Here is a 25160-nt window from a genome sequence, read left to right on the forward strand (position 1 = left end):
GCTGCAATATTATCTTCTTTTTCAGAGGGAATTCTGAGCCTAATGTTTGGGCAGAGTTAACCTTACCTGATAAGTTTACATACAAAAAGCAGATAAAATACCCTTACAAAAATGGTCACTGTACTTATGACCAATGTTATTATCTTTAGAAAATATGACATAACATTCCCTTAACTCATAAAGTAAAGTTTTCCAGCTTGATTTATATATTATTAATAATTTATATTGTATAAATTTAAGGTGGTATTATTATATATGCATAGAATGTAAAATGATTAGTATAAAATTGAAATGCAAGTTTATCTTTTTTTTTTCTTTTTTCTTTTTTTTTTAAAGATTTTTATTCATTATGTATCCAGTGTTCTGTCTGCTCATATCTTTGCAGGCCAGAAGAGGGCACCAGATCTTATTACAGGTGGTTGTGAGCCACCATGTGGTTGCTGGGAATTGAACTCAGAAACTTTGGAAGAGCAAACAATGCTCTTAACCTATGAGCCATCTCTCCAGCCCGCAAGTTTTTCTTAAGTTGATAAGAGAATACTGTTACCATTCTTTGTGATATTCACTATTCATTTGCTACAGTCATTTTGTGTAATCTTGCCTGACAGCCTTTTCCCTCCTTATTTGTATGTACACAAAGACTCCTTTGTATTTCCATCTTAAACCATATTCTTAGAGAAGCTACTGAACATTAAAAGGCATAGCTACCCCTATAAAAAGCAACAAAAATGTCACCTAAAATATCTGTGTCTTATATTATGTGATATATAATCATTTTTTACTAACTCAAACCATTTAGGTGTGCTGCAACTGAGAGAAGACACCATTGAAAATTTGCTGGCTGCAGCATGTCTCCTACAGCTGACACAGGTCATTGATGTCTGCTGCAATTTCCTCATAAAGCAACTACATCCTTCCAACTGCCTAGGGATTCGCTCATTTGGAGATGCCCAGGGCTGTGTGGAACTCCAGAACGTGGCACATAAGTACACCATGGTAAAATCATTTGTTTCAAATTAATTTATTGTAGTATTATATACTTTTTCTGATAAAACTGAAAGCCTATATGAACTCCCAATAATTTTCAGGTGACTTGTACATAATATATATTTTAAAAATGTTTTGTTAATTTGAATAATACTCAAAAGTTTCACTTTAGAACTAAAGTATTTTTTGTTTTGTTTTGTTTTTTGAGACAGGGTTTCTCTGAGTAGCTTTGCGCCTTTCCTGGAACTCATTTGGTAGCCCAGGCTGGCCTTGAACTCACAGAGATCCTCCTGCCTCTGCCTCCTAAGTGCTGGGATTAAAGGCATGCACCGCCAACGCCCAGCTAAAACTAGAGTTTTACTAAATCTCAAAACTCCAGAAAATTAAAATATTTATTATTATTAAATTGAACAACTCTGTAATTGTAATTGAATCTACAGCATTGAAAACATTACCTCTATGAGTTTTTGCATAATTGGCAATTTTTGTAAAATTGTATAAATAAGGATTTCTACTGAAGTTATATATTACTCAACATTAATAACTGCTAGGACTGTGAATACAGCTCAGTTTGTAGATTGTTTACCTAATAAGCACATCATCATGAGTGTCATTCATAGGCCTTTCATAAACTGGGCATGGTGGCTAATATCTGAATTCTAGCCTATATTCTAGGAGGCAGGAGGATCAGGAGTTCTAGGTCATCCTCAAACTCCATAAAGAGTCTGAGGCCAGGCTGGGATACATAAGACTGTCTCAGAAAAGAAGAGGAGAAGAAAAGAAAAGAAAAGTGTAATTAGTAACAGATCATCAAGATTAGTAACTCAAATGATTTTATTGAATTACTTTATGTATTAGAAAAACCTTGTAGTTTGGTTAAAAAGAGATTTTAGTTCATTCATTGAATTTTAAAAATCCCTCTTACCTCTACCAATAATAATGAAGCAAGTGAATATATCAGTAGATCATACTTATTTAGAATTTGTTCAGAATAAAACCATCTTTATTTAATTAGACAACAATCAAATGAAATACAGAATATAAAGGGGTAAGGAAACTGGACATTCAATATAAAGTAAAATCTTTACTGTGGTTATTAATACTTGTCTGATAAAATGAAAGCAAACTATTTAACCTCTAAAACAGTAGCTTGCAAGAGAGATGGATCTCTTTGAAACTTTATCAAATGATAAATACTTTGAACAAATTAAATTGCTCCATTCATTTGAGTTTTTAAAAAGAGCTAATTGCATACTAATGAACAATATAAAACTAAATATAAAATTATTCAAAACAAGTAACAGGTTGGTAGGGCAAATACATACATATATATGTACACATAAATACTTTTCTAAAGCTTATCACATTAAATTTGTGTTGTGTAAGTTTTTTTTGTAAATTTTCTTCTTCTTTCTTCCCTCACCCCCACCAGCTCATTACTCAGAATTTGAAGTTTCAGATACAATCTTGAATCAATGCCAGTATGTGAAGAATCACATTATCATAGATTGACATTTTACAATGTGTTATTTAGTCATGCTATTTATATTCCTGTGTCCTAAATACGGATGCCATATAATCTAAAAGAACAGCAGTTATTTAGTTCAAAGGTTAATCTTACCATAAAAGCTAAACATGAAAACTTCCTGTTAAATTGCTTAAATTCTTGAACTAAGTATTATCAGTTTCCTGTCTGGTATCTTACTCTTGCAGACAAAATACACTTTGATAAACAACTTGAATTATTTTTGTTGCTCAAAATGAACTTGTCTTCCTCTTTGCATTGTGCTATCCAAACTGAGTGTCAAAGCAGGATGTCTATAAAAATGCAAAAGCGCTTTGTCCCTTAACACCCATTCCAATAATATTATTATCTATTCTGACTACAATAAAATTAGAAATACTTCTTAATATATTTTTACAATTCTATATTTATAGGATTAGAACATAAATAATTACATTATAAGAATAATGTTAGAGAAAGTAAGTATTAAATTATTGCAGCTATGTAAAATTGTTAAAATATTTCTTACATTCTGAAAGGCTGTAGCTTTGCTAGACCTCACAGACACTTAATAGTACACCTTGAAGCCACTTAAGCTTTAAGGCTGTTGCTCTATTGTGTACTCAAATTGTCTGTTTAGCCTACTTTTACAAGAATAATTTGACAAACAAGCTTACTTCCTTTGGATTTAACACATAATCAAGTTTCACAGCCTAAGATAATGAATGCATACCTACAATTTGAAATTATACTCTTTCAACACCCTGACATAGACCATCCATGTGTATCATTTGGTGAATGCAGCAAACACAGAAGTTGAAAACAACTTCCTAAAATCTAACATAAAAAATGAAAGCAGTGGATATTGGTTGATGTTTGTTGCCTGGATCAGTAGGAATCAGTTGGAGCAAGTGACTTAATATCTTATAAAACTCTGTTAACGATTTCTGTAAAGTACACCATTCCTTCTCCATGTGATGTTTTCTATGCTGCTCAATAAATACAAAGTTCTTGGTCAGTGGGAGTCACAGAGACTCACATAGACAAATACAGAAGGACAGGTACAGATATATATTCAGGAACAAATTCAGACTCATACAACAGAGAGAGGAGAACAGAGCACACAGGGAGTATAGAGTAGAGAATTCAAATCTAGACTCACTCTTGGTCAAATTACTCCAAAGGGACATGCTTTTGTTTCTTTCCTTAATGAGACACCAATTCCCTATTGGTGACTCAGAGTTAATCACTAATGCACACAAATTGTAGTTGTGTTGGTAGAATAAGGAAAGCAGCTTGTCCACTCTTATTTGGGTGGTATTCATCCACAATCAGCCTTAGATACATACCCCAAGCTGACACAAAAGAGTCTATCTCAGTCATATAAGTACTCAGAATAGAACAGACTGTACATTTATTTTATAAAATTTATATGAAATTAAGTACAGATCCTAATGATTAACCAAAAACATAAAAGAAAATTTTGGGAGAGGGTGCATAAAGAAAAGAGCATTAGGTTTAATATAAAACAGTTTAAAAAGATTACTTGTTTACATTACAAAGTCCACAGTAGCATGCACAGATATTTGAATATAATACATATACATTTATTTAAACTAATCTATATTGCTCATCAGTTTTCAATATTCTTATGAAGTAACAACTCTGAAGTGATATCAGTTGGATCACAAATTATAAAATATATTTTTATATTACATATCATATCAACAATTTCTTGTTATTGCTTTAACTCTCCATAGAGGCATTCTAAATAAACTTCTCTATGATCCATTTTGTCATTGAGTAGGTTTTGCACACTGAAATCCTCTGTCTCTGGCTTTCCATTTTTATTTGAGGAATAAATACAGTTTCAGATTTAACACCTGATAATGGTGATAGTTAAACATACATTTAATTTTTATAGTGTTCCATTTTTTCTTAACATTTCTATAAATGCTTTATCACCTAGAAAAGACAGTTGTGTAACTAAGGAAAATATAGTAAACATGATTTCAGATGTTAATGCTTGAGTCCAGAGTTTCCAGCTCATATACAGGAGCTCAAACAATGTTTCTCATTACAGTAAGTCCATATCCTCATAAAATCCCATAGTGATTAGTTAACACTTGCATAATTATTTATTAATATGTGAAACAGCATTACAATCGTTTGCTATAAATGGGAAGAATGTTAGCCATAGTGGTTTGCTACAGGAAGAACATCAGTTCTGTCTCAACTGATTGCTTTAATCACAAAAGGGTTCATTGTCTAAATAGGCATACCCATTTGTGAATTTGTGGCATCAGCCTTTCATTATGGAATTAGCAGCCTTTTTTGTTTTACTTATTTATTTATTTATTTTTTACTTTATGGGCAATTTTGCTACTTAGTCTCCTTTGCTAATGACTAAACTAGGAGTAGAGGTCATGTAATGATTTGATTTAATCAAAGCTCCCAATTATTTAAAATCTGTTTTAAATTTCCCACAGTCTATCTGCTTTGTATGCAACTCAAATTACAAACTAAATGCTTAATTCTGTTTTAAGAGTATAATAGTTTATTATGCTTAAAGATTGAGATATTCAACAGTGTAAATATTTGAAATAACCTGTTTTAATAATATATATTTACGAATTAGAAATTATGGTGGTACTTTGATGAAAAATTAAAACATAGCTGCTTATACCAGCTGAAATATATGGCAATTATAGACAGGGAAACATGAAATAAAACACATTAAAATGTGTTTTCTAATTCTTTGTGGAAGTTAACAAAATAAAAAAAAACTGTGTATTCTTATTTCTATTAAGCAGATTCTCAACTACTTTATCAGAAGATGTTGTTTCTTTTGTAGGAACATTTCATTGATGTAGTAAAGAACCAAGAATTCCTTCTGCTTCCAGCTAATGAAATTTCAAAACTTCTGTGTAGTGATGATATTAATGTGCCTGATGAAGAAACAATTTTCCATGCTCTTATGCAGTGGGTAGGTCATGATGCTCAGACTAGGCAACGAGATCTGGCGAAGCTGCTTTCTTATATCAGACTCCCATTACTTTCACCACAGGTATGGAACTTTATTAAGGTAATATAAATTAGATTTCTAAATTACAGCTAGGTAACAGACCAGTCATTATCCATCCATTTTTCAGAGAATATATAGTAATTGTGTATACATAATTAACTTCATAGAACAACATACTCTTCAATTAAAGATATTATAATGGAGAAAAGGAAATTCAGCTTAAAAGAGTAACCTACAGATGATCTGGAACATTGTAATATCCATCAGATTCAGTTTCCTGCCTTGTCAAATAGCATTATAACAAGCAAGGAAAATGACTGGGGCTCCTTTTCTGTTTCCACTCACCTTCTAAGCAAAGTGGTAATAATCAAGATAGGAGCTTTGTGTAAGGGGCTTTAGGAGGAGTCAGATACAGGATAATGCCTACAAACATGGGCAATTATCTGCTGTAATTGAAAGCAAGCTCCTGTCTTTTCAGATGTACTCATTATAATGGTATTCTCATTATGCATACAGAGCTAAAGGATTATAGCAAAGATGATTCTAAAAATAAATGTCCTTAGTTAAGACCTAGGATTGGCTCATATGTTGTTCAATTTCAACATGAATTTTCACTCAAATGCAGTGCAGGCCCATTGTATAATTGCAACATTTGCATTAACAACAATTTATCATTTGTAAACTGATCTATAGTAAATATAGTTTGTACAACATGGAAAAACACATTGCTCATATGAATTTCATATTTATTAGATCTGGCTAAAGTGCCTCAAATAATTTATTTTGGAAAGAAAAGAAGTCTTGTAAAATTAATATAAAATTCATACATTTTATAACATATTCCCCAGTTACATTTAAATATTGAAAAAATGTTAATGTATTCATAATTTCTCTGTTCATTTTCAGTTGTTACTAGTCTGAGATGGAATATCAGTGTGGTCTTATTGTGTTTTCCTGATGGCTAAGGATGTTGAAACTTGTTTTCATATGTTGAGTGGTCATTTGTGTTTTTTAGTTTGAGGATTATCTGTTCTATTCAATTTATTTGTCCTTTTATTTATTGGATAAATTGTGTATTGGTATTTAAAGTTCAGAGTGTTTTGTGGATTCTGAATATTAGCCCTTGTTAAATATATAGTTTATAGAAATTTCTTGCATTCTGTAGAGGTCTGTTACACTTGTTCTCTGTAAAGCTTTTTATTTATTTTATGCAATCTTCATGCTGTTACTTGATCCATTTAGAATTGATAGGTGCAATGTAAGAGGTAGAAACTTATAATTACTCTTAAGCCTGTGGATATCTGATTTTCCTCCCTCCATGTGCTAAAGAGAAAATCATTGCTATGGATAGTTTTTATCAAAAGTTAGGCTGTAGGAGTATAGTTAATTTCTAAGTTCTTTATGTTGTTCCACTATTCCTTTCTATGCCCTCGCCTCATGTGTGTGTGTGTGTGTGTGTGTGTGTGTGTGTGTGTGTGTCCATTTGCATGAAGAATGCTATTGTCGTTTTGGTTGGGATGGCTGTGAAGCTATACATTGCTTTCAATAATGTAACCTTTCTTATAGTATCCATGACCTTCTTCAGTCCTTTAGAAGTCCTGATAGAACACTTTGGCCTCCTTAAATAGGTTTATTCTTAGGTATTTTACTTTTTGCTGCTATTATGAATGGAATGTTTTTCTCAGCACAATTTTCACTGGTATTCAAACAATCTACAAATTTTTATATATCAAGTTTGCATCTTGTTACTTTTCTGAAAGTCCATCTAAGACTCTTGTAGTCAAGTCCTCAGAGCCTTTTACATATATAATCATAAGTATGTATCCCAATAATTGAAGTTCTTCGTTTCCTATTTGAATCACCATTATATTTTCCCTCATAGATTTAGCTAATAATTCAAACAATTTATTGAATAAGAATGGAAAGAGTGGCCACTCTTGTATACTCTCTGCTTTAAAGGGAAATTCTTTCCGTTTCTTACCTTTTAATAACTGCCAAGTAATGCAGTTTCTTTCACAGTCTTCTGCCTGTTTCATTGATCTGTATGTATATGTGTGAGCATGTGTGTGTGTACATGCACAAGTTTTTGTGAGAATGCCATGCTTATTTTGTTACAATGGTTCTGTTGCATTATATGAAATTGAATATCATGATACCTTAAGCAGGATATGAATTTCCCTTATTATACTCTTTATTATATTGAGGTGTGTTTCTTCTAGTAACAATTTCTTCAGAGCTTTTTTCCAGAAGGTATGTTGAAATTCGCTGAAGGCTTTTCTTGTTGTTGATATTGTTTTACATTTATTAAAATCATCTTGTGTCTTCTTTACCTGAGTCTATTAATTTACTCTTTTGCTTTTGTTGATATACATGTTATAGCTTCTTCACATACCACAAGTGAAACATATTAGATAATATTGTATGACCGTTTTCATATATTATTCAACTCCAATTGCAAATATTTTATTGAGATATTTTGTGTCTAATTTTACTAGGAAAATTGGTCTAATACTTTCTATTTTTTTGTGTGTCCTCACATGCACAAAGGTTCAGGATAATCATAGCTTCTTTTAGTACAGTTTTTATAAAATTTCATCTCTTTCTCCTTTATTGAATGGTCTGAGACACATTTATGTTAATTCTTCTTTAAATATCTTGTAGAATTCATCAATGAATCTGTCCAGTCTTGTCCTTTTCTTTGTTGGGATACTTTGATAAAGCTTGAATCTTTTGGCTCACTATTTTTATACTATTATTAACACTTTTATAACCTCTGAATTTAATTTTAGTAGTATGTATCTGCCTATGAATTCACCCCTTATTATAGACATTCCAGAAGCCTTGAAATAAGAATTTTGAAAGTATTCACTAATGATTCTTTGGAATGAATTTGTCTCTATTATAGTATTTCTTTTTTCAGCTATTATTTTGATAAACTTGGCCCTTATCTTTGTTTATTTCATTGATCTTTTTAATGCTCTTCTATTCTCCATTCTGTTATTTTCTGCAATAAACTTTGTTATTTCTTTCTGTCTACTGACTTTGAGTATAGTTTGTTATTAATATTATTATGGTATACAAGTGCATTGTTAAATTGTTTGTAATTTCTGTTTTTTTAATGAAAGCATTAATATCCTCTTAGAACTGCTTTTGCTATCATATAGTTTCTAGTAAGCTCTATTGTTAATTAAACTATGAAACTTCATATGTTCTTTGAGAATATATATATATATATATATATATATATATATAAATATTCAATGACATAATATCAACTGCATTCTTGAGCATATTCTTTATACAAAAGAATAGACAATAGTAATACCTAAAAGATAACTACTTAAATATATATGCATATATATATAATGTTGCTCTCAGATACTAAATAAAGACAAGGTAGCTGAAATTCAGAATTTATAGAAAATTTATATTTGTGTGAATATGAGTTTCTAGGCAACTTATTAGATTCTGTAATTCAATGCTGTATGAAATGTCCTCAGAGCAGCAACAAGATATCGTCTATGACCTTTTTAGAATCTAAGGTCTTAGGCCCTACTCTGACCAGCCAAATCACTGTCTATAATCAGACTTAATAATATATCTCTTAACATGTGCATCAGATTTTTTTAGGCATAGAAAATCCTGAGAAACACTTCTGTATCTGAATATCTTAAATTTACAATTCTTTGAGTAGATTTGGTATTTCTCAGCAGGTATTAGTTTACACTTGAATGAAGGGATGTGTCATAGCTAATCATACATCTCTTGTTCTCTCAACTTTAATAATGCTTTATTCCTAAAATATGTTTTATGTGAAAACTTCCTGATACTGTTAGTGATAGGCAATGATATGGGCATGTAGGCTTTCTAAGACAAGTCATTAAATTCTAAACAAGCACTATAGAAATAGAATATATGAAGATGATAAATCTATAAAGTGTTTTTTAGAGGAAAGTTGTTCAGCTTAGTCTTCAAACCTTCTTCAAATACCATGTTAAAGAAATGCCTACAGTTTTATTGGGCAGATCAAAATAGTGATTCACCAGAGAGTTACAACTTGAAATAAAAAGAACTAAAGCTAACCAGAAAAGAAATAAATGTCATAGAAATCTTATGGAATGAGATTAACAATTTTACCCCAGCAAACATGTTTGCTATTTCTTTTGATATACTACACCACTGTGGATCCAAAACTTCAAAGAAATGAATGGAGTATAATAGATGTCACCATTTTGAAATATGTCTTTGAATTTTCCCCAGTTAATCTTTGGAGCAATATTTTACCTATATTTCATCATTGTTGTTTAGGATTCTATATTGTATCAGGTAATGACCATATCTATCACCCACTTTTGCTGGTCTTGACTAGTAATTACTCACATATGTACATTATTTCACCTTAAAAAGCATACATTTTCAGAATAATGCTGTGATGTAATGATAAAGATACAGTACAAATACAGGGAATAATATCTTAACAGATCATGTTTTCATGACATTTGTGATAGCTCAAATACACAAAAAATATGTACTGCTTGCATTAGCTACAAGCAGTAGATGAAGATATCCAACTTTGTGTGGCTATAGCTAGTCTCTTTGATTACTTTTAACAAATCTTTGTATGTCTTTTCCTATACTTATTCTTTCATGTTATAGAAATAAACCATGCTCTTTCTGATGTTGGACTCTCTGATGTTATATATGTGCTATGCATCATTACTTTCCAGTTACTTGCAGATCTGGAAAACAGTTCGATGTTTACTGATGATCTGGAGTGTCAGAAGCTATTAATGGAAGCTATGAAGTATCATCTCTTGCCTGAGAGAAGATCCATGCTGCAAAGCCCTCGTACAAAACCTAGAAAGTCAACTGTGGGGGCACTTTATGCTGTGGGAGGTATGGATGCTGCTAAAGGTAAAAGCAACACATTAATTGACTGGGAAAATATCTCCATTTGAAAAAGAAGAGCTATTTCTTACAGCCTCCACGTTATAAGGATGTTATTAAATCCTTGTTAAGTAAGTGTATCCGAAGCTGATTTTCATAATTAGAGTAGTTTGTGTGATTCTATGACCTTGTTTTCCTTATCATCTTATGGATTGTACTCCATTAATTATGACTGTCTAAATTCTTCATAGGGATTTTACTTTATGAACACAATTCTAATTTTGAACATTCAGTTTTCCCTGTCAAATCTTTTCAGGGAAATTTTATCTACCTATTTACTTACCTATCAGTCTGTCTCCCCGCCTACCCACCTCTCTGTCTCTCTGTCTCTGTCTCTGTCTCTCTCTCTCTCTGTATTTCTATCTATTTTTAAAAGAGATAAATATATCCAAATGTATTTTTGCAGAAATATAATAGTGATATGTAGCTATTGCTCTCAATCCAGCTATATGCTTAAAGACTAATTATAAAATACATTGAAGTTTTGACAATAAGACCATCAATTCAAATTTGCAATAAAAGCTTAATTTTATATAAATAAGATTTCCATGAAATTAAAGAAGCAGTTTCTAAAGCCATTATCCTACCCCTTCTTGAACATTTTTGCCTATGGCTTCTCTATTTGCATGTGATTTTTTCCTTCTTATGCTGCTTTTGGTTAAAATAACAAAGCAAGGATTTATTTTTTATTATTTTATTTTATGCAAGGGTGTTTTGTTTTCATACATGTCTGTGTGGCATGTTTGGTGCCCACAAATAGAGGCCCAAGAAGACTAGAAGAGATAGATACCAGAACCCTGGGAATGGAATTACAGGTGGTTTTGAGCCATCAAGTGGGTGTTGGGAATAGAACCTGTGTCCTATGAAAGGGAAGTTGTTGCTCTTGCCAGTTGAATCATCTCTCCAAACTAAGGCAAATATTTTATAACTAAAGTTTATTATGAAGAAAGTAAGCATACTGATAAATCATAAACTGAAATTTATTTATTTATTTGTTTGTTTTTTCGAGACAGGGTTTCTCTGTGTAGTTTTGGTGCCTGTCCTGGATCTAGCTCTGTAGACCAGGCTGGTCTCAAACTCACAGAGATCCGCCTGCCTCCGCCTCCCAAGTGCTGGGATTAAAGGCGTGCGCCACCACTGTCCAGTGAAATTTATTTTTGATAGACTGACAAAACAACCTATAACTTGAAGTTTTATCCTATGAACAATCCATTATTTCCATTGGAAATTGGAATGGAACACAAGAAATATGTCAATTAATTACAAAGCTTTTTCACTTAGTGGATTTTCTGTTACTATAACAGAGTATCTGAGTCTAGGAAATTTAAAATAATAAAAATATATGAGCTGGAAGGATAGAAAAGAAAGAAAGTGAAAATAGTAAAGAACATATAGAGGAACAACTTTGATTTTTATTAGTGTCCATTAATTGTAGAATGCAATAGTATCATTATGACATTTTCATATATGTACATATAACATAGAATTTTTTAATATTATTTACTCCCTCTATTATCTTTTCTCATCTCCTGTCTGATTTTTGCTTGGAAATAGTCTGGTTTCATAATAACTGAGTATTGTGAGAGGAATTATTCCTCATCTTATCAGTTCTTCTAATGCAAACACCTCCAAATGTTGCCATATTATGCACTAAATTTCATTATATAAATTCTAGAAAATATATATCAAATTTAACACTTCTGAAAATGAGATTGTAGATGAAATTATTTCCAAAATTTTGAAACTACTTCATATAACTACTGTTCTTCAGAAAATAACAAATCTTACATGATACCATGATGAATTTCAGGTTTGACAGTTTGGTATTTTATTGCCTTGTTTTTCACATTTTGGTTTACCTTTTGCTTCTGTAGCCTAGGCTGACCTAAAAGGTAATGGCAACCATCCTGAATCAGCCTCCTGAGTTTTGTTATTATGGACATGAGCAACTAAACCTGACTTTAGTGCATTGAATAGAATAACATTAACATCTTCTTGGTACTTAAAATAAAAGCTAAAGGTACAAAACTTGAATGCAATTATCATTCGTTGTGATTTTTTTCTTTTTGTTCTGGGAATGAGTCCAGGGCTTTACACATGTTAGACTGATGCTCTACCTTTGAGCTATAAATTCTGGTTCTAGTTTGTGATATCTTTAAAGACAAAATCTGCAATATAGAACCATTTTTAAGTGTTGAAACTTGTGTTCATTTTATTTATTAACTGTATGTGTGATCACATGTGTGTCACAGTGTGCATGTGGAGACAATTTACTGGTATCAGTTGTCTCTTTGAGATCAGATGCAAGCCATCAAATTTAGCTGCTGGCACCTTGACCCACTGAGATACTTCTCCGGTACAGTAGAGAAACCATTATGTGTGTGTGTTTGTTACATTTGCTTCTATTTTGTCATTTTCAAGCATTTCTTGTATATGTTATCTTTAAATGAATGTTTTTTAAACAACAAAATGATTTTAAGTATATACAGTTTCATGTCTGATTCTAAAGATAAGCAAAATATAAAATTTTTGTATCTGAACTCTATTACCACAGTTTTGTTTGGAAGGCAAGTAAGCCTTTGATTTTTGAGGGTCTCTGAGTTCTTTATATATAGAGATACCACAGAAAGCTCTATTGGAAGTTGCCAACTATTAGGGAAATAATAAGAGCTAGTAGTTTCAAGTACCTTTTCACAAACACTTCATGTCGGACCATAATACTGGAAGAGAGCTTCTATTACTTCTACTTGGGGCAATATGAGATTACATAATCTTGGAATTCTATTGAATGAATTCTCACTAAAAGTCATGTTTCTTTATCTCTATTTTCCCTATTCTAGAATGGATAGCAGTAAAACCCTCGCTATACTTTGTGGTTTCAGGTTCTTGAAAAACCAGAGTGAGCACTTTAGAGCAACAATCAAACAGTAATGAATTAGATACAAAAGCTAAGTAGTAAAAACAAAAACATGTAAAGGGTAGTATCTGCTTATATAAATCAGTATTATATTGAAAAAGCATTTATTGGTACATTTCTTCACAGTGCTATTTATGCCTTTCCTTATAGTATATTGTTTCAGTTACCTTAAAGATGCCTTTTGAAATTTCACCTATTAATGTCTAGGAATATAGTACTCTGTTATTTAGTTTTGGTTCTGTATAATATAATAGATACAGAACTACAATTAAATACAGATATTACACAAATGTCTAATGCTAACTTTAATGACTACAAAATATCATGAAAGAACCACTAGTCAAAACTTTTGTGACTGTTAGAAAGAAGTTAAAATAAAAACTTACCTTTTGTAGCTAGACTAATGCCCTGGAAAACTGATCTGGCACAAAGTAGATACTTAAATATTTCAAGCTCAATATTTTTGTGATAGCTAACTAATGTAGCATTGTGTAATTTCCTAACCTATTTACCTTTTCATTGCTCTCTATATTTTATTAATAATTAGCATAGCTTAATTTTTAATTCTAATCTAAATTGACTATAATTTTCACTGATTAAAACAATAATAAAACCAATCAGAAGAATGAAAAGAAAGATTTGTGAAAATTGTAGTAATTAAACCGAAACATAATAACATTCATAGAAAACGATTTGAAATCACATAGGAATTTTTATGTATTTCATTTTTAACAGTGTCATCTAAATATTTATAGTGCAGAAAAGATGACCTAAATCAAAATAAATTAGCAATAGATACAATATATATTCTGTCTATTTTGCCTTTATGTGCCCCAGACAATAAAATAGCCTTACAGCTATCAATGACAGCACTGCAGATGTTAACTTTATTTTCATTTGTAAACTTTATTTCAATGAAGTATTTTCCCACAAATCTACCAGTAAAGATTACATCCCTGAACTATAGGAGTGAATACTAATTCAATCAACTTTCATTTTTTCATTAGAAGCATAGCCATTGTGAAAAATCAGCTTTAACTGAAAACACTCAATGACAACTGTTAGTGAATAACAAAACGCATTATTTACAACAGTGAAAAATTCATTATAATATTAGTTAGAATTTACTATTGCACTGATGAGAGTATACTACATCACTAAACTGATATTTCAGAAGTTTAAATTAAAACTTTCATCATTGAGGTAATTCTTCAGAATTTTGTAACTTTAGCTGCAATTTTTCACATAACCACCATGGAAAAGTTTGAGAAACAATGCCGAAAACCTACATGAAAGGAATTTTAATTCTTGATTGTTTAGTCATCCATCTAATATTTACTTCATTTTAAATAATTTTAAACACACACACATATCTATATACATAGAACAAAGAAATTCTTAAATTGTAGAAAAATACAAATAAAGAATGATTATCATAATTAAAACCTCAATTCACTGGATTCAATGAATATTAATTAATTAATAATGAATATTAATACAACCAACACTTTACATAAATATCCAATAACAAAATCCAAGCTATGGACTTTTTCATTATATATATGATATTCAAGATCTGTATTGTTATAACCAGTAATACAGCCACAATTATATTTCATGCTATATTTAATATTAGCACCAAAATCATACTTTGGTGACAAAAGCCATATATATTATACTATTTTCTGCTCAGTATTCCAGTTTAATTCAAAAGTGGTGGAGTTATCACTGATTACCTTATTCTTCAGTTAGTACTGTCATCTGAGCTAGTTAATTTAATTTGAGTTCTCTTTCCTGGTGCTATGCTGTCAATTAAAACATGTAATGTGAAATAACCCAACTTAGAATTTTAACATGGTTTTATCATTGCTAATTACATCTTTAACAGGCACTACAACAATTGAGAAGTATGACCTCAGAACCAACAGTTGGATCCATATTGGCACTATGAGTGGTCGTAGACTTCAGTTTGGAGTTGCAGTTGTTGATAATAAACTTTACGTCGTGGGAGGAAGAGATGGTTTAAAAACGTTGAATACTGTGGAATGTTTTAATCCAGTTACCAAAACCTGGGTTGTGATGCCGCCTATGTCAACACACAGACATGGGCTAGGTAAAATATTTAATGTTATATAATTTCTCAAAAATACACAGGAAAGCTTTTCAAATTAGGTATGGCAGCACTTTACTGGGACTTATTCTAAGAATTACAGTGGCTTAAAGGGTCTGTGAAGGTTAAGCAAACCTGAAAAGCCCATGGAAATTTTCAACTGTAACATAACGGTATATTTTAATTCTATGTCCCTCCCACCAACTTTTGAAAGGTTTCTTTTTCAGAGAAGATAGTATTTTCAGAAAGGATATTTTATGGAGAATATAAAAGGCAACAGAACAGTTTCTCTAAGCTCAGTTGAGAGGGTGAAAGTTTTGACAATGGTAAAGTATTATAAGTTCTAGTTAGAAAATTATGCCTCGGAGCTGAAGAGTTGGCTCAGAGGTTAAGAGCACTGGCTGCTCTTACAGAGGTCCTGAGTTCAATTCCCAGCAACCACAGGGTGGCTCCCATCTGTAATGAGATTTGGTGCCCTCTTCTGGCATGTAGACATATATGCAGGCAGAACACTGTATACATAATAAATACATATTTTAAAAAAAGAAAATTATGTCTCTGCTACAACAACCAAATTTGCATTCACTAAAAGATTTTGGATTCATGTCCAGGATAAATATATTTATGGTTAGTATGGAGCTCTAAAGTATAATTAAGTCAGAGGTTTCTAAGCAGATTAAGACTGAGTAAGGTTGTATGGAATATTGGGGAACTTTAGTTCTCCTGGGTATTTGTCAAGGTACATTCTTTATATAATGTTCCATGTGCTTTAAATATTATGGTACTTGAAGAATAGAGTATTTTACATTTTGTTTACACAATATGCTTTTAAAGTCCATTTTAAAAATTATTTGTAGGCAAATGTGTCTATGTGTGGGTTTATGAACATGAAAATGGTGCCTTCAAGATCAGAAAAAGGTGTCAGATCTCCTGGAGCTGGAGTTACAGGCAATTGTGAGCTGCCAGACATGAGTGCCAGAACTTACCTCATCCAGTCCTTGGCAAGATTAGGACCCACTTTAACCACTGAGTTATTTCTCTAATTAGCACAATAGACTTTCATATGGCTACTCAGAGTCAGTTTTTGGACTGGAACTTTCTCACCTTTTCTTTGATAAGTTGTTTCTGCTAAATCATACACAATGTAGTTAGTATCTGTTATATCACTGTAATACTTACCCATGTGCATATCCTACAGAGAAATAAAAGCAAGCTTTTAAAAATGCAATCTAACAAATGTTAGTAATCACATATGTGAAATGGATGTACAAAACACAATGAGACTCTGATTAAGACGTAAGTGAAAAAAAAGGCCAATTCTAAGAGTCCTGAGAGACAGTGTGTGATCATTTATCATTTCTAAAAAAAACTTACAGCTAAACTTCAAAAATGAAGGCCTAGTGAATTATCTCAAGGAAATAATTTTAACCCTCTATTCAAATAAAATTTGAAAAAAACATTCCACATTAAGCCTAAAATAGTAGTTCATCTTATGTTAAGTATTCTATCCTGTATGTGGTTTCATTTTTTAAAAGTGCTGAAATTATGGCAGAAAAACGTTAGTTTCCATTTTAATTGCTTTCCTAGTATTATGCTCTATACTTCTGTTGATGTTTTGTTATAAAAGAATGATAGTTTTCCCTGATATATAGTGATCAGTGGAAGTTTTTCTACGATAATAAGACCGTATTTATCCTCATATGAGAATCAATTAATTATTCACATGGGCAGAAAACTATTTCAGATACAAAATAGTTTCTTTTTAAGCAGTTAGTTGCTTCTGAAGTGAAAATACATGTATTGCATAAGGCATATGTAGGTGGTCCCTCATACTATGTTATCCTTTAGGTGTAGCCACACTTGAAGGACCAATGTATGCTGTTGGAGGTCATGATGGATGGAGTTATCTAAATACTGTAGAAAGATGGGATCCTGACGGACGTCAGTGGAATTATGTGGCCAGCATGTCAACTCCTAGAAGCACAGTTGGAGTTGTTGCATTAAACAACAAGTAAGCTTAAACATAAAAACTCTTTGCTACCAGACCATGTAGTATAGAGTTTCAGTATTATGATCATCAATCAATAGACATTCTACACTATCAGAACATCCTTGTTAGTGATTATAAAAGTCATTTATTGGAAACTTCCATTCATTATGATGGAAAATAGTTGTCTACAATAAATGCTTCATTAAATATTTTATAGACTTTCTCTTTTCAAAATTTGGTCCTGGAACCAGAAATATGAGCATTCTTTGGGATAAACATTACATCTCAGCCTTGTCTCACAATACTTAGAATCTTCATTTTAATGAGATTTTAATGAGGAAAGGTATATACATATGAATTTGAGAAATACCTTTGAAGATAGCCATTTCCAATTTACCCTAAATGAATGGCATATTTTGCATTGCTATTTACCCTAAATATATAAAGTCATTTGTCTGCCCATGTTTATGAATAAGGTAACTTTTTTGTTTATTAATCTCTCCTCTGAGAGTTGAAGGTTCATGAGTATTAAATTCCATCTGGTTTTGCCCATCCTGAAGATTTACTTTTTCCTGATCTTGTGAAAACAAGCTAACAATCTCTAATGATGGTTCCAAGCATTGAATTAGTACGACTTAATTTTAATGGTTTTCTTTAGTTTTTAATTTTTCTTCTTTAATTAAGATTATATTATAGTTACATCATTTCTTCCTTCCCTTTTCTCCTGATAAACTGTTTCATATAACTTTTATTTCTTTCCTTCAAATTTTTCATTCATCATTTTCACATCATATATATATATATCTTACTAAATATAACCTGCTTAATCTGTATAATGCTACTTACATGTTTGTTTTCATAGACATAGAACCTCTCAAGGTAGCATATAGGATAGCTTACATAATAGAAATTTCAGACAACAGAGTAACCAGTGTCAAGAGATCTATGTAGTTCTATACTATTATGCCTAAAACATATAAACAAGCTCAGTAGAAAATCAGCACGGATGTATTTTAGAACTCAGCACAAAAAGAAATAGGAAATATTTAAAACAGAAATAGGTCCCTATCCATAATATTTTGAAGTTTCACATTATCCTAAACTGACTAATCTAACCTGGTGATATGATGTGACTCAGTTCCATAATCTTCTCTATATATCACACCAGGCTCAAACAACTTGAATTTATTACATTTTGTTTTACTGAGTTTCTGTTGTTTGAAATTCAGTGTGAAAGAAAGTTACAAGCATATGGTTTAATAAATGTTTATCATCTTTATTATTATAGTGTAAAATTTAAATTAATCATTATATATTAAAATAATTGACATTTATAAGTCACTAAGGAAAGTTTAATAGCTACATTTCCTTCCTAAGAATAATCCACCTTCTCAATTCTATTCTATTTCTTTAGTATGTTTACATGAATATCCTTCAGGGAAAATATTTCATACTAAGCAGTTCATACATGACAGAAAGTGTAAAGTGAAAGAGTTGGAACTTCTGTAACTGCAACTTCATTGAAATCGATTGTTGGGACCATATAAAAATAAAACATTGTATACCTTCTGGCTTTCTGCCCATAGTTATTTTCTATACCTTTTAGTGTTAAGGTAAATTTACTTTGACAAAAATCAAAGAGGGATGTTTGGAATAGACTAAGCTTTCCTCAGTGCAAATGATGATGGATTAGAATATACATTATGAAGTGTGAGAAAATAGAAATGCCTTCATTTTCATTTCTATAAATGAGTTTTGTGTGAATATGTGCACACACACACACACATATATTTAAATGTCTCTATTTTTCTAGATTGTATGCTATTGGTGGACGTGATGGAAGTTCCTGCCTCAAGTCAATGGAGTACTTTGACCCACACACTAACAAGTGGAGTCTGTGTGCTCCAATGTCCAAAAGACGTGGAGGTGTAGGTGTAGCAACACACAATGGATACTTGTATGTTGTAGGGGGACATGATGCCCCTGCTCCTAACCATTGCTCCAGGCTTTCTGACTGTGTAGAAAGGTAAGTCTTATACATGTGCTTATCTGTATTTTTCTTTAATAAGTAAAGTTAGAAACTACCAGAATACGATCTGATATGCTAGTCTTTTAAATAGATTTGTTCTTTGTAACATTCTACACCTATGGTTAAACACAAAGTTTTTTGTAAAAAGCCCTTAAAATTTAGTATCAAACTTCATGAAATATATTTGTTTAGTTTAGTTATTATAAAGTAGTGACACAAAAAATCTAAAAGAGTAAGGACATTTTATGAAAAGGTATCAATCAACTCATGAAATTTAAATCAAATTAAGTGCACCGTTTCAAAATTCAACTCAGTCACCGAAATGAAAAAAAAAAAAAAAGACAAAAATATAGGCAGAATTTCCAAATAAAATTAATGTTCTGAACAACAACCTTACTTATTGCAAGTAAGTATTTTCTTGCCCAAAGCTAAGTTTTTAAATGATTGTTTTTACACTTTGCTCTTTGTGGGCCTACCCACCACCCAAATAAATACATGGAGACTTATTTTTACTTATGAATGCCCAGCCTTAGCTTGGCTTATTTTTAGCCAGCTTTTCTAATTTAAATTATCCCATTTTTTCTTTAAATGTGTTTTGCCTCTGGGATTTTACCTTTCTCTATTCTATGTCTTTTTTTCCTTCTTATTCTGTTGGCTGACTGGGTGGCTGAGGAGCTAGCCCCTGGCATTCTCCTTTTCTCCCTTTCTTGATTCTCTTATTCTCTCTACCTGCCAGCCTCTCCTTTTTCTCTCTCCTGCCTTGCTCTTTGCCATTCAGCTCTCTATTAGACCAATCTTGTGTTTTAGGCAGGAAAATAATACAGCCTTACAGAGTTATACAAATGAAACATAAATAATGCAATACAACTTTGTATCATTAAACAAATACTCCACAGCATAAACGAATGTGACACATCTTAAAATAATATTCCACAACATAAACTCTTTGAGTGGAAAACATTGATTCAGATAAATAGCATGATATGTTGCTTAAAATAAAGATCATCTGTCTGTATTCTCTTTCAAAGTCGACAGCATGTGTGAGCACAAAAACAAAATTGTGTTAATTTATCATCAAATCATAAATTTTAAGTTGGATCTCAGGAGACACCAATGATTTTGGGAATATACCCTTAATGAAATTCATGAAACAGATAGAATTTGTACTTTGTAAACATAATTTTCTGTTGAAATGTCCTTGCTAATGCACACACACACACACACACACACACACACACACACACGCACACCACATCACATATGATTAAAGCCATTACATTAAAGAAAGGTTTTCTAGTTTGGTGGTTTGCTTCTCTGCTGACCAATCCTAACTTAGTGGAGGAAGGGACTTATTTCAGTTTATAGATGGGAATGTGGAGGCAGAGGGAAGCAGAGACTATGGAGGAACACTAACTGTCTTGTTCCTCATGGCTCACTAAGCTTGTTTTCTTATACAGCTCAGGTGAATCTGTCCTGGGATGACACTGCCAATGTTGGTGTGCAATACCCTACATAAGTCATTGATCAAGAAAAAAAAATGCCCACAGACATGCCTTCAGGCCAATCTGATGGAGACAATTCCTTAATTGAGGGTCCCATTTTTCCAGTGATTCCAGTTTGTTAAAATGACAAAAAACTAACCAGCACAACAGAAATAAAAAACATGCTTTATTTTTACAACATTATTATTTGTTGAAAGAATGGTTAACTTGCCCATTTTCCTGGATTTCTCTTAACCATTATTTAATACAGAAGCATTTCACTTAGATGGTCCCCAAACCATCAGTGTTTATTTTTTCTATAATGTTAATTAAAAAATAAAGTTCAAGAAGTCAAAGAAATCTTCCCAATTATTCTATCATATGTGAATGTGCCCATGATTAAGTCTCTTGTTTTCAAGATCACTTGAAATTTCCACTATAATTATTATATATTTAGTGTATCTGACTCTATAGACTGAAAAGATGGAGAAATGGAGATAAATGGTATTTTAAATTTAAATATTTTAAATTGAATATGTTGAACTAGTCAGCATGTTGCTTGATAACTACTACTCCATGTCTTTACGGTTTATAAAAAAATCTCAATAATTTTATTTCTTTCTTAAATTTCACTATTTCCTGGCCTTGGGGTATAGTTAAATGGTTTAGCCAGACACTTGTCAACCATGTTAAAAACCTAGATTCATTCAATCCTCAAGAATGACAATTTTGAAGAAATAAACCAAAACCATAACAATTCAACATTTTTGTAACTAGATAATAACCTGATAATATTAATATTTTGAGATTTAATTATGCATGAATAGAAAATTTTTGAGATATTATGTAAATATGTAAGGAAACCCCTGTGCAAGTTCTCACTCACCCGTTTTGTACATATAAGTAATTCAATTCACCACAGCCTCAATTACAGTATTACTTGGAAAATACAACACATAGAGGATCACCTGTAGATTTTCTTGATCTAGGTTTCAACATACCATAACAATTTAAGGTGACACAGTAAGGGCATTCAATAATATATAAGATTCATAGAGGTTGTCTTGATAATATATAGCTTTCAAATAGTATTAAAATATTTAATTGATATCAATTTAGATAAAATTTTGATAAAAAAATGAGATATTTTGGATATGTATTGAAAAACTTCAGATTAAATGTTGTAATACTAACATAATTAGTAAAAGGTGATATATGAAAAAATACTTTAAATGTGCTTTTACAAGTAGGTCAATATGATTATAGAGCATTTCATGTATACTTAAATGAATTTGCTTTCCACACTTCTCAGATTCAACATTATATCGTTTTAGTGTGCACTTTAAAAATGTAGAAAGGTTTTCTATAAAAATTTTTAATGCCAAATTTGTAAAACATGAATTGAGTTGATTAAAGAAATGCATGGTGCTACAAAAGGAAATACTTCTTTCTCTATGCTTTGCACGCCATCTAGTGGCTCAAAGGAGTTATGTCCTGTACATGTTCTTTGATAAAAATTCTTTTGTCTTGTATAGCAAACCTACATTTGATATTGCTTATCAATGTTTCTAATTATGTGCTTTACACAATAACACATTCCATTAATGCCTATTGTTTTTCATTATAACATTACTGGATTTTACCTCTCATTTTTCTTCCTAAATCTCTTAAGATATGATCCAAAAAGTGATTCGTGGTCAACCGTGGCACCTTTGAGTGTTCCTCGGGATGCTGTTGCTGTATGCCCCCTTGGAGACAAACTCTATGTGGTTGGCGGATATGATGGTCATACTTATTTGAATACTGTTGAATCATATGATGCTCAGAAAGATGAATGGAAAGAGGTATTCACTTAAAAATTTTCAAATTGGTATATTTCAGAATTTAAGGAGTTTTTAAAGGTTAATTTTGGAATTTTCACATTATTCCCCTGTACAGCCAGACCAGATCTTTTCTTAGTAGACAAGGATCCTACATTCTGACTTTGACTCTGTCACTGTCTCATTGTTTGTTTATTCAAAGCATAAAAGAACGCTAACAGAGAATGGCAGTGTAATTACAGATGCCAAATTCTTGTGATCGATTATTTCATTTAATCCTCACAAAACCTTTGAGTAGTATTATCATGAGCTGTTCACAGTTGAAAAAAAACTGAGAAGATTGTCACCAATGTAAAAACTTATCCCAAAGCAACTGAACTTTCAGCTGAGATCTATTAGCATTCTACAGTCTATAATGATCTAAGCTGCAGTTTTATTATTTTAGGACAAGGCAAAAGTTGGGCCAAAACAGATAAAGACTCTCTGAAGGTCAGCATTCTGGGTTATGCTAAAGAAAGTGTTTCTTTTCTTTCTTTTTTTTTTTAAATTTGTGTTTTAGGAAGTCCCTGTAAATATTGGACGAGCTGGGGCATGTGTTGTGGTTGTGAAGCTACATTGAAACTCTCATTGGCTAATGTAATGAAATGGATTTATTTCAAGAATGAAGAAGAAATATGATCTTTTATGAAGTTGATCACAAATTCAAATTCTGCTATGTCATTTTCATGTATGGTTGAAATTGTTAACATCCGTAAGGCTGAAAAAATGTGGATTACATGTTAGTGTTGAGTGTTATGTGTTGTCTCAGATTATAATCTAATGAGAAATCCAATAGGTTATGTTTAGTCTCATTACCATAAAATGTACCTAACAAAAATTTGGCAGTGGGCAGTATTTGAAGGTGATAAATGCATTAACAGTTTTCCTGTAAGGATCTAAGAAGTAAAAATATTTCCTATTAAAGGTACTATACTGTCTGAAATAACTTAATATAAAGTAATGACAGAAGCCTTGAAGCATCAAGTCTGGTTTCAAACAATAGCTCACCTAGATAATAATACCTCACATTTGCCACGAAGAAGGGGTTTTCTGTGTCAAAGATGAAATAGACTATTCATTGATATAGTTTGCTATACTAATCACACTATATCAAACTTTTCACAAGCTGTTATTCTCAGCTAACTATATGCCAAAATATGTGTATAGATTTTCTATTCCATGCCATGGTGTATTAGTAGATTCATTTGCTGTAAAATATCATCAAGTTGCCTAAACAATCTATATTCTGTAACAGTGAATATCATATTGATACAAACTGGGCCTGAGCTTCAGAATGTTAGGGCCTCACTTGTACAGAAATTAATTCTCTTCTCAAACATTTAATGTATTCTCTATTCTCTATAAACACCTTCCATTAAGTTAAAAGTTGATCTAAACAGTTTTAAAGATTATAGTTGAGAATATGTTGCACAGTGTTAACACTTGGGAACACCAAAATGTCTAATACGTACAGTGAATTCTATAACTCCCCTTTACCTAGAAATACTTGGTTTTCTTTTAATTTCATAATCATGTTTACCCAGTAGTAAATGGTAAGGATACAAGGACTACAAATCTACACTTTTGAAAATAAAGAATAAAAAGACTATCTGAATATCATTTTAGCTTTTAACTGTATTTTCATTTATTGTACCTAATGATTAAACAATATGGTGAAATATTGAAAACTCGTGTTTATGAAGTAAACTTTCAAGTAAATGTTCCATTTTAGAATTTCTATAATATCTTCTCTTAAATAAACTTTGTATTGTAGAAATCCAAGCAACAAACAGAATCTAGAGGGATGCTTATCAAACATGCTACTCCTACCTTTTAATTCTTTTTCAATCACAGCCTAAGTTGCACAAAGGTATTTGTACTTTGACAAATTGAATTTAAATAAAATCTTTCCCCTCTGGTTCTAAAGACTGTGCTTTTAGAATACGCCGAGTGCATGTTGAATGATCCTTCTGAGGTTGTAGTGCCTCAACAGCTAAAATATTTGAACACTAATGTACAGTTCCCCTCCTTTGTTTCTTATTGTGTCTCTACTTCTCAACAGAGAGCTACAGATGTCTCAACATCGAGAGGTGAGACAGAGAGGCTATCATACACAAATAAAACATATAAGACCTTGCTGGATTTTACTGTTTGCTATTAGCATATTTTAATTATCCATAATAATGAGTTTCCTTGTGACATTTCTTACATTTACATAATGCATGTTGATAATATTCATCCTTGAGCTACCATCTCCTTTCTTTTTTCACTGATACTAATCTCCTCCCTCTCCTTAGCTAGGTCTTCCTTT

The 25160-nt window shown here is 31.6% G+C and overlaps 1 protein-coding gene across 2 annotated transcripts in view; it reads left to right on the top strand.

Annotated features, from left to right (window-relative positions):
- The window catches only part of Klhl4 (kelch like family member 4), a 71962-nt gene extending 47192 nt beyond the window's left edge, over positions 1-24770 (top strand). Inside the window, exons 4-11 of one of the 2 annotated variants that reach the window (XM_036174375.1) lie at positions 800-996; positions 5346-5558; positions 10244-10430; positions 15269-15493; positions 17339-17501; positions 19294-19506; positions 22663-22834; positions 23370-24770. In XM_036174375.1, coding sequence (XP_036030268.1) covers positions 800-996; positions 5346-5558; positions 10244-10430; positions 15269-15493; positions 17339-17501; positions 19294-19506; positions 22663-22834; positions 23370-23429 — 1430 coding nt within the window. In that variant the 3' untranslated portion in view covers positions 23430-24770. The remainder of the gene's footprint in view (positions 1-799; positions 997-5345; positions 5559-10243; positions 10431-15268; positions 15494-17338; positions 17502-19293; positions 19507-22662; positions 22835-23369) is intronic. The other variant, XM_036174376.1, reaches the window with a different exon arrangement.
- Positions 24771-25160: the final 390 nt, after the last annotated feature.

The sequence above is a fragment of the Onychomys torridus genome, chromosome X (genome assembly GCF_903995425.1).
Source record: "Onychomys torridus chromosome X, mOncTor1.1, whole genome shotgun sequence".
Taxonomy (NCBI): domain Eukaryota; kingdom Metazoa; phylum Chordata; class Mammalia; order Rodentia; family Cricetidae; genus Onychomys; species Onychomys torridus.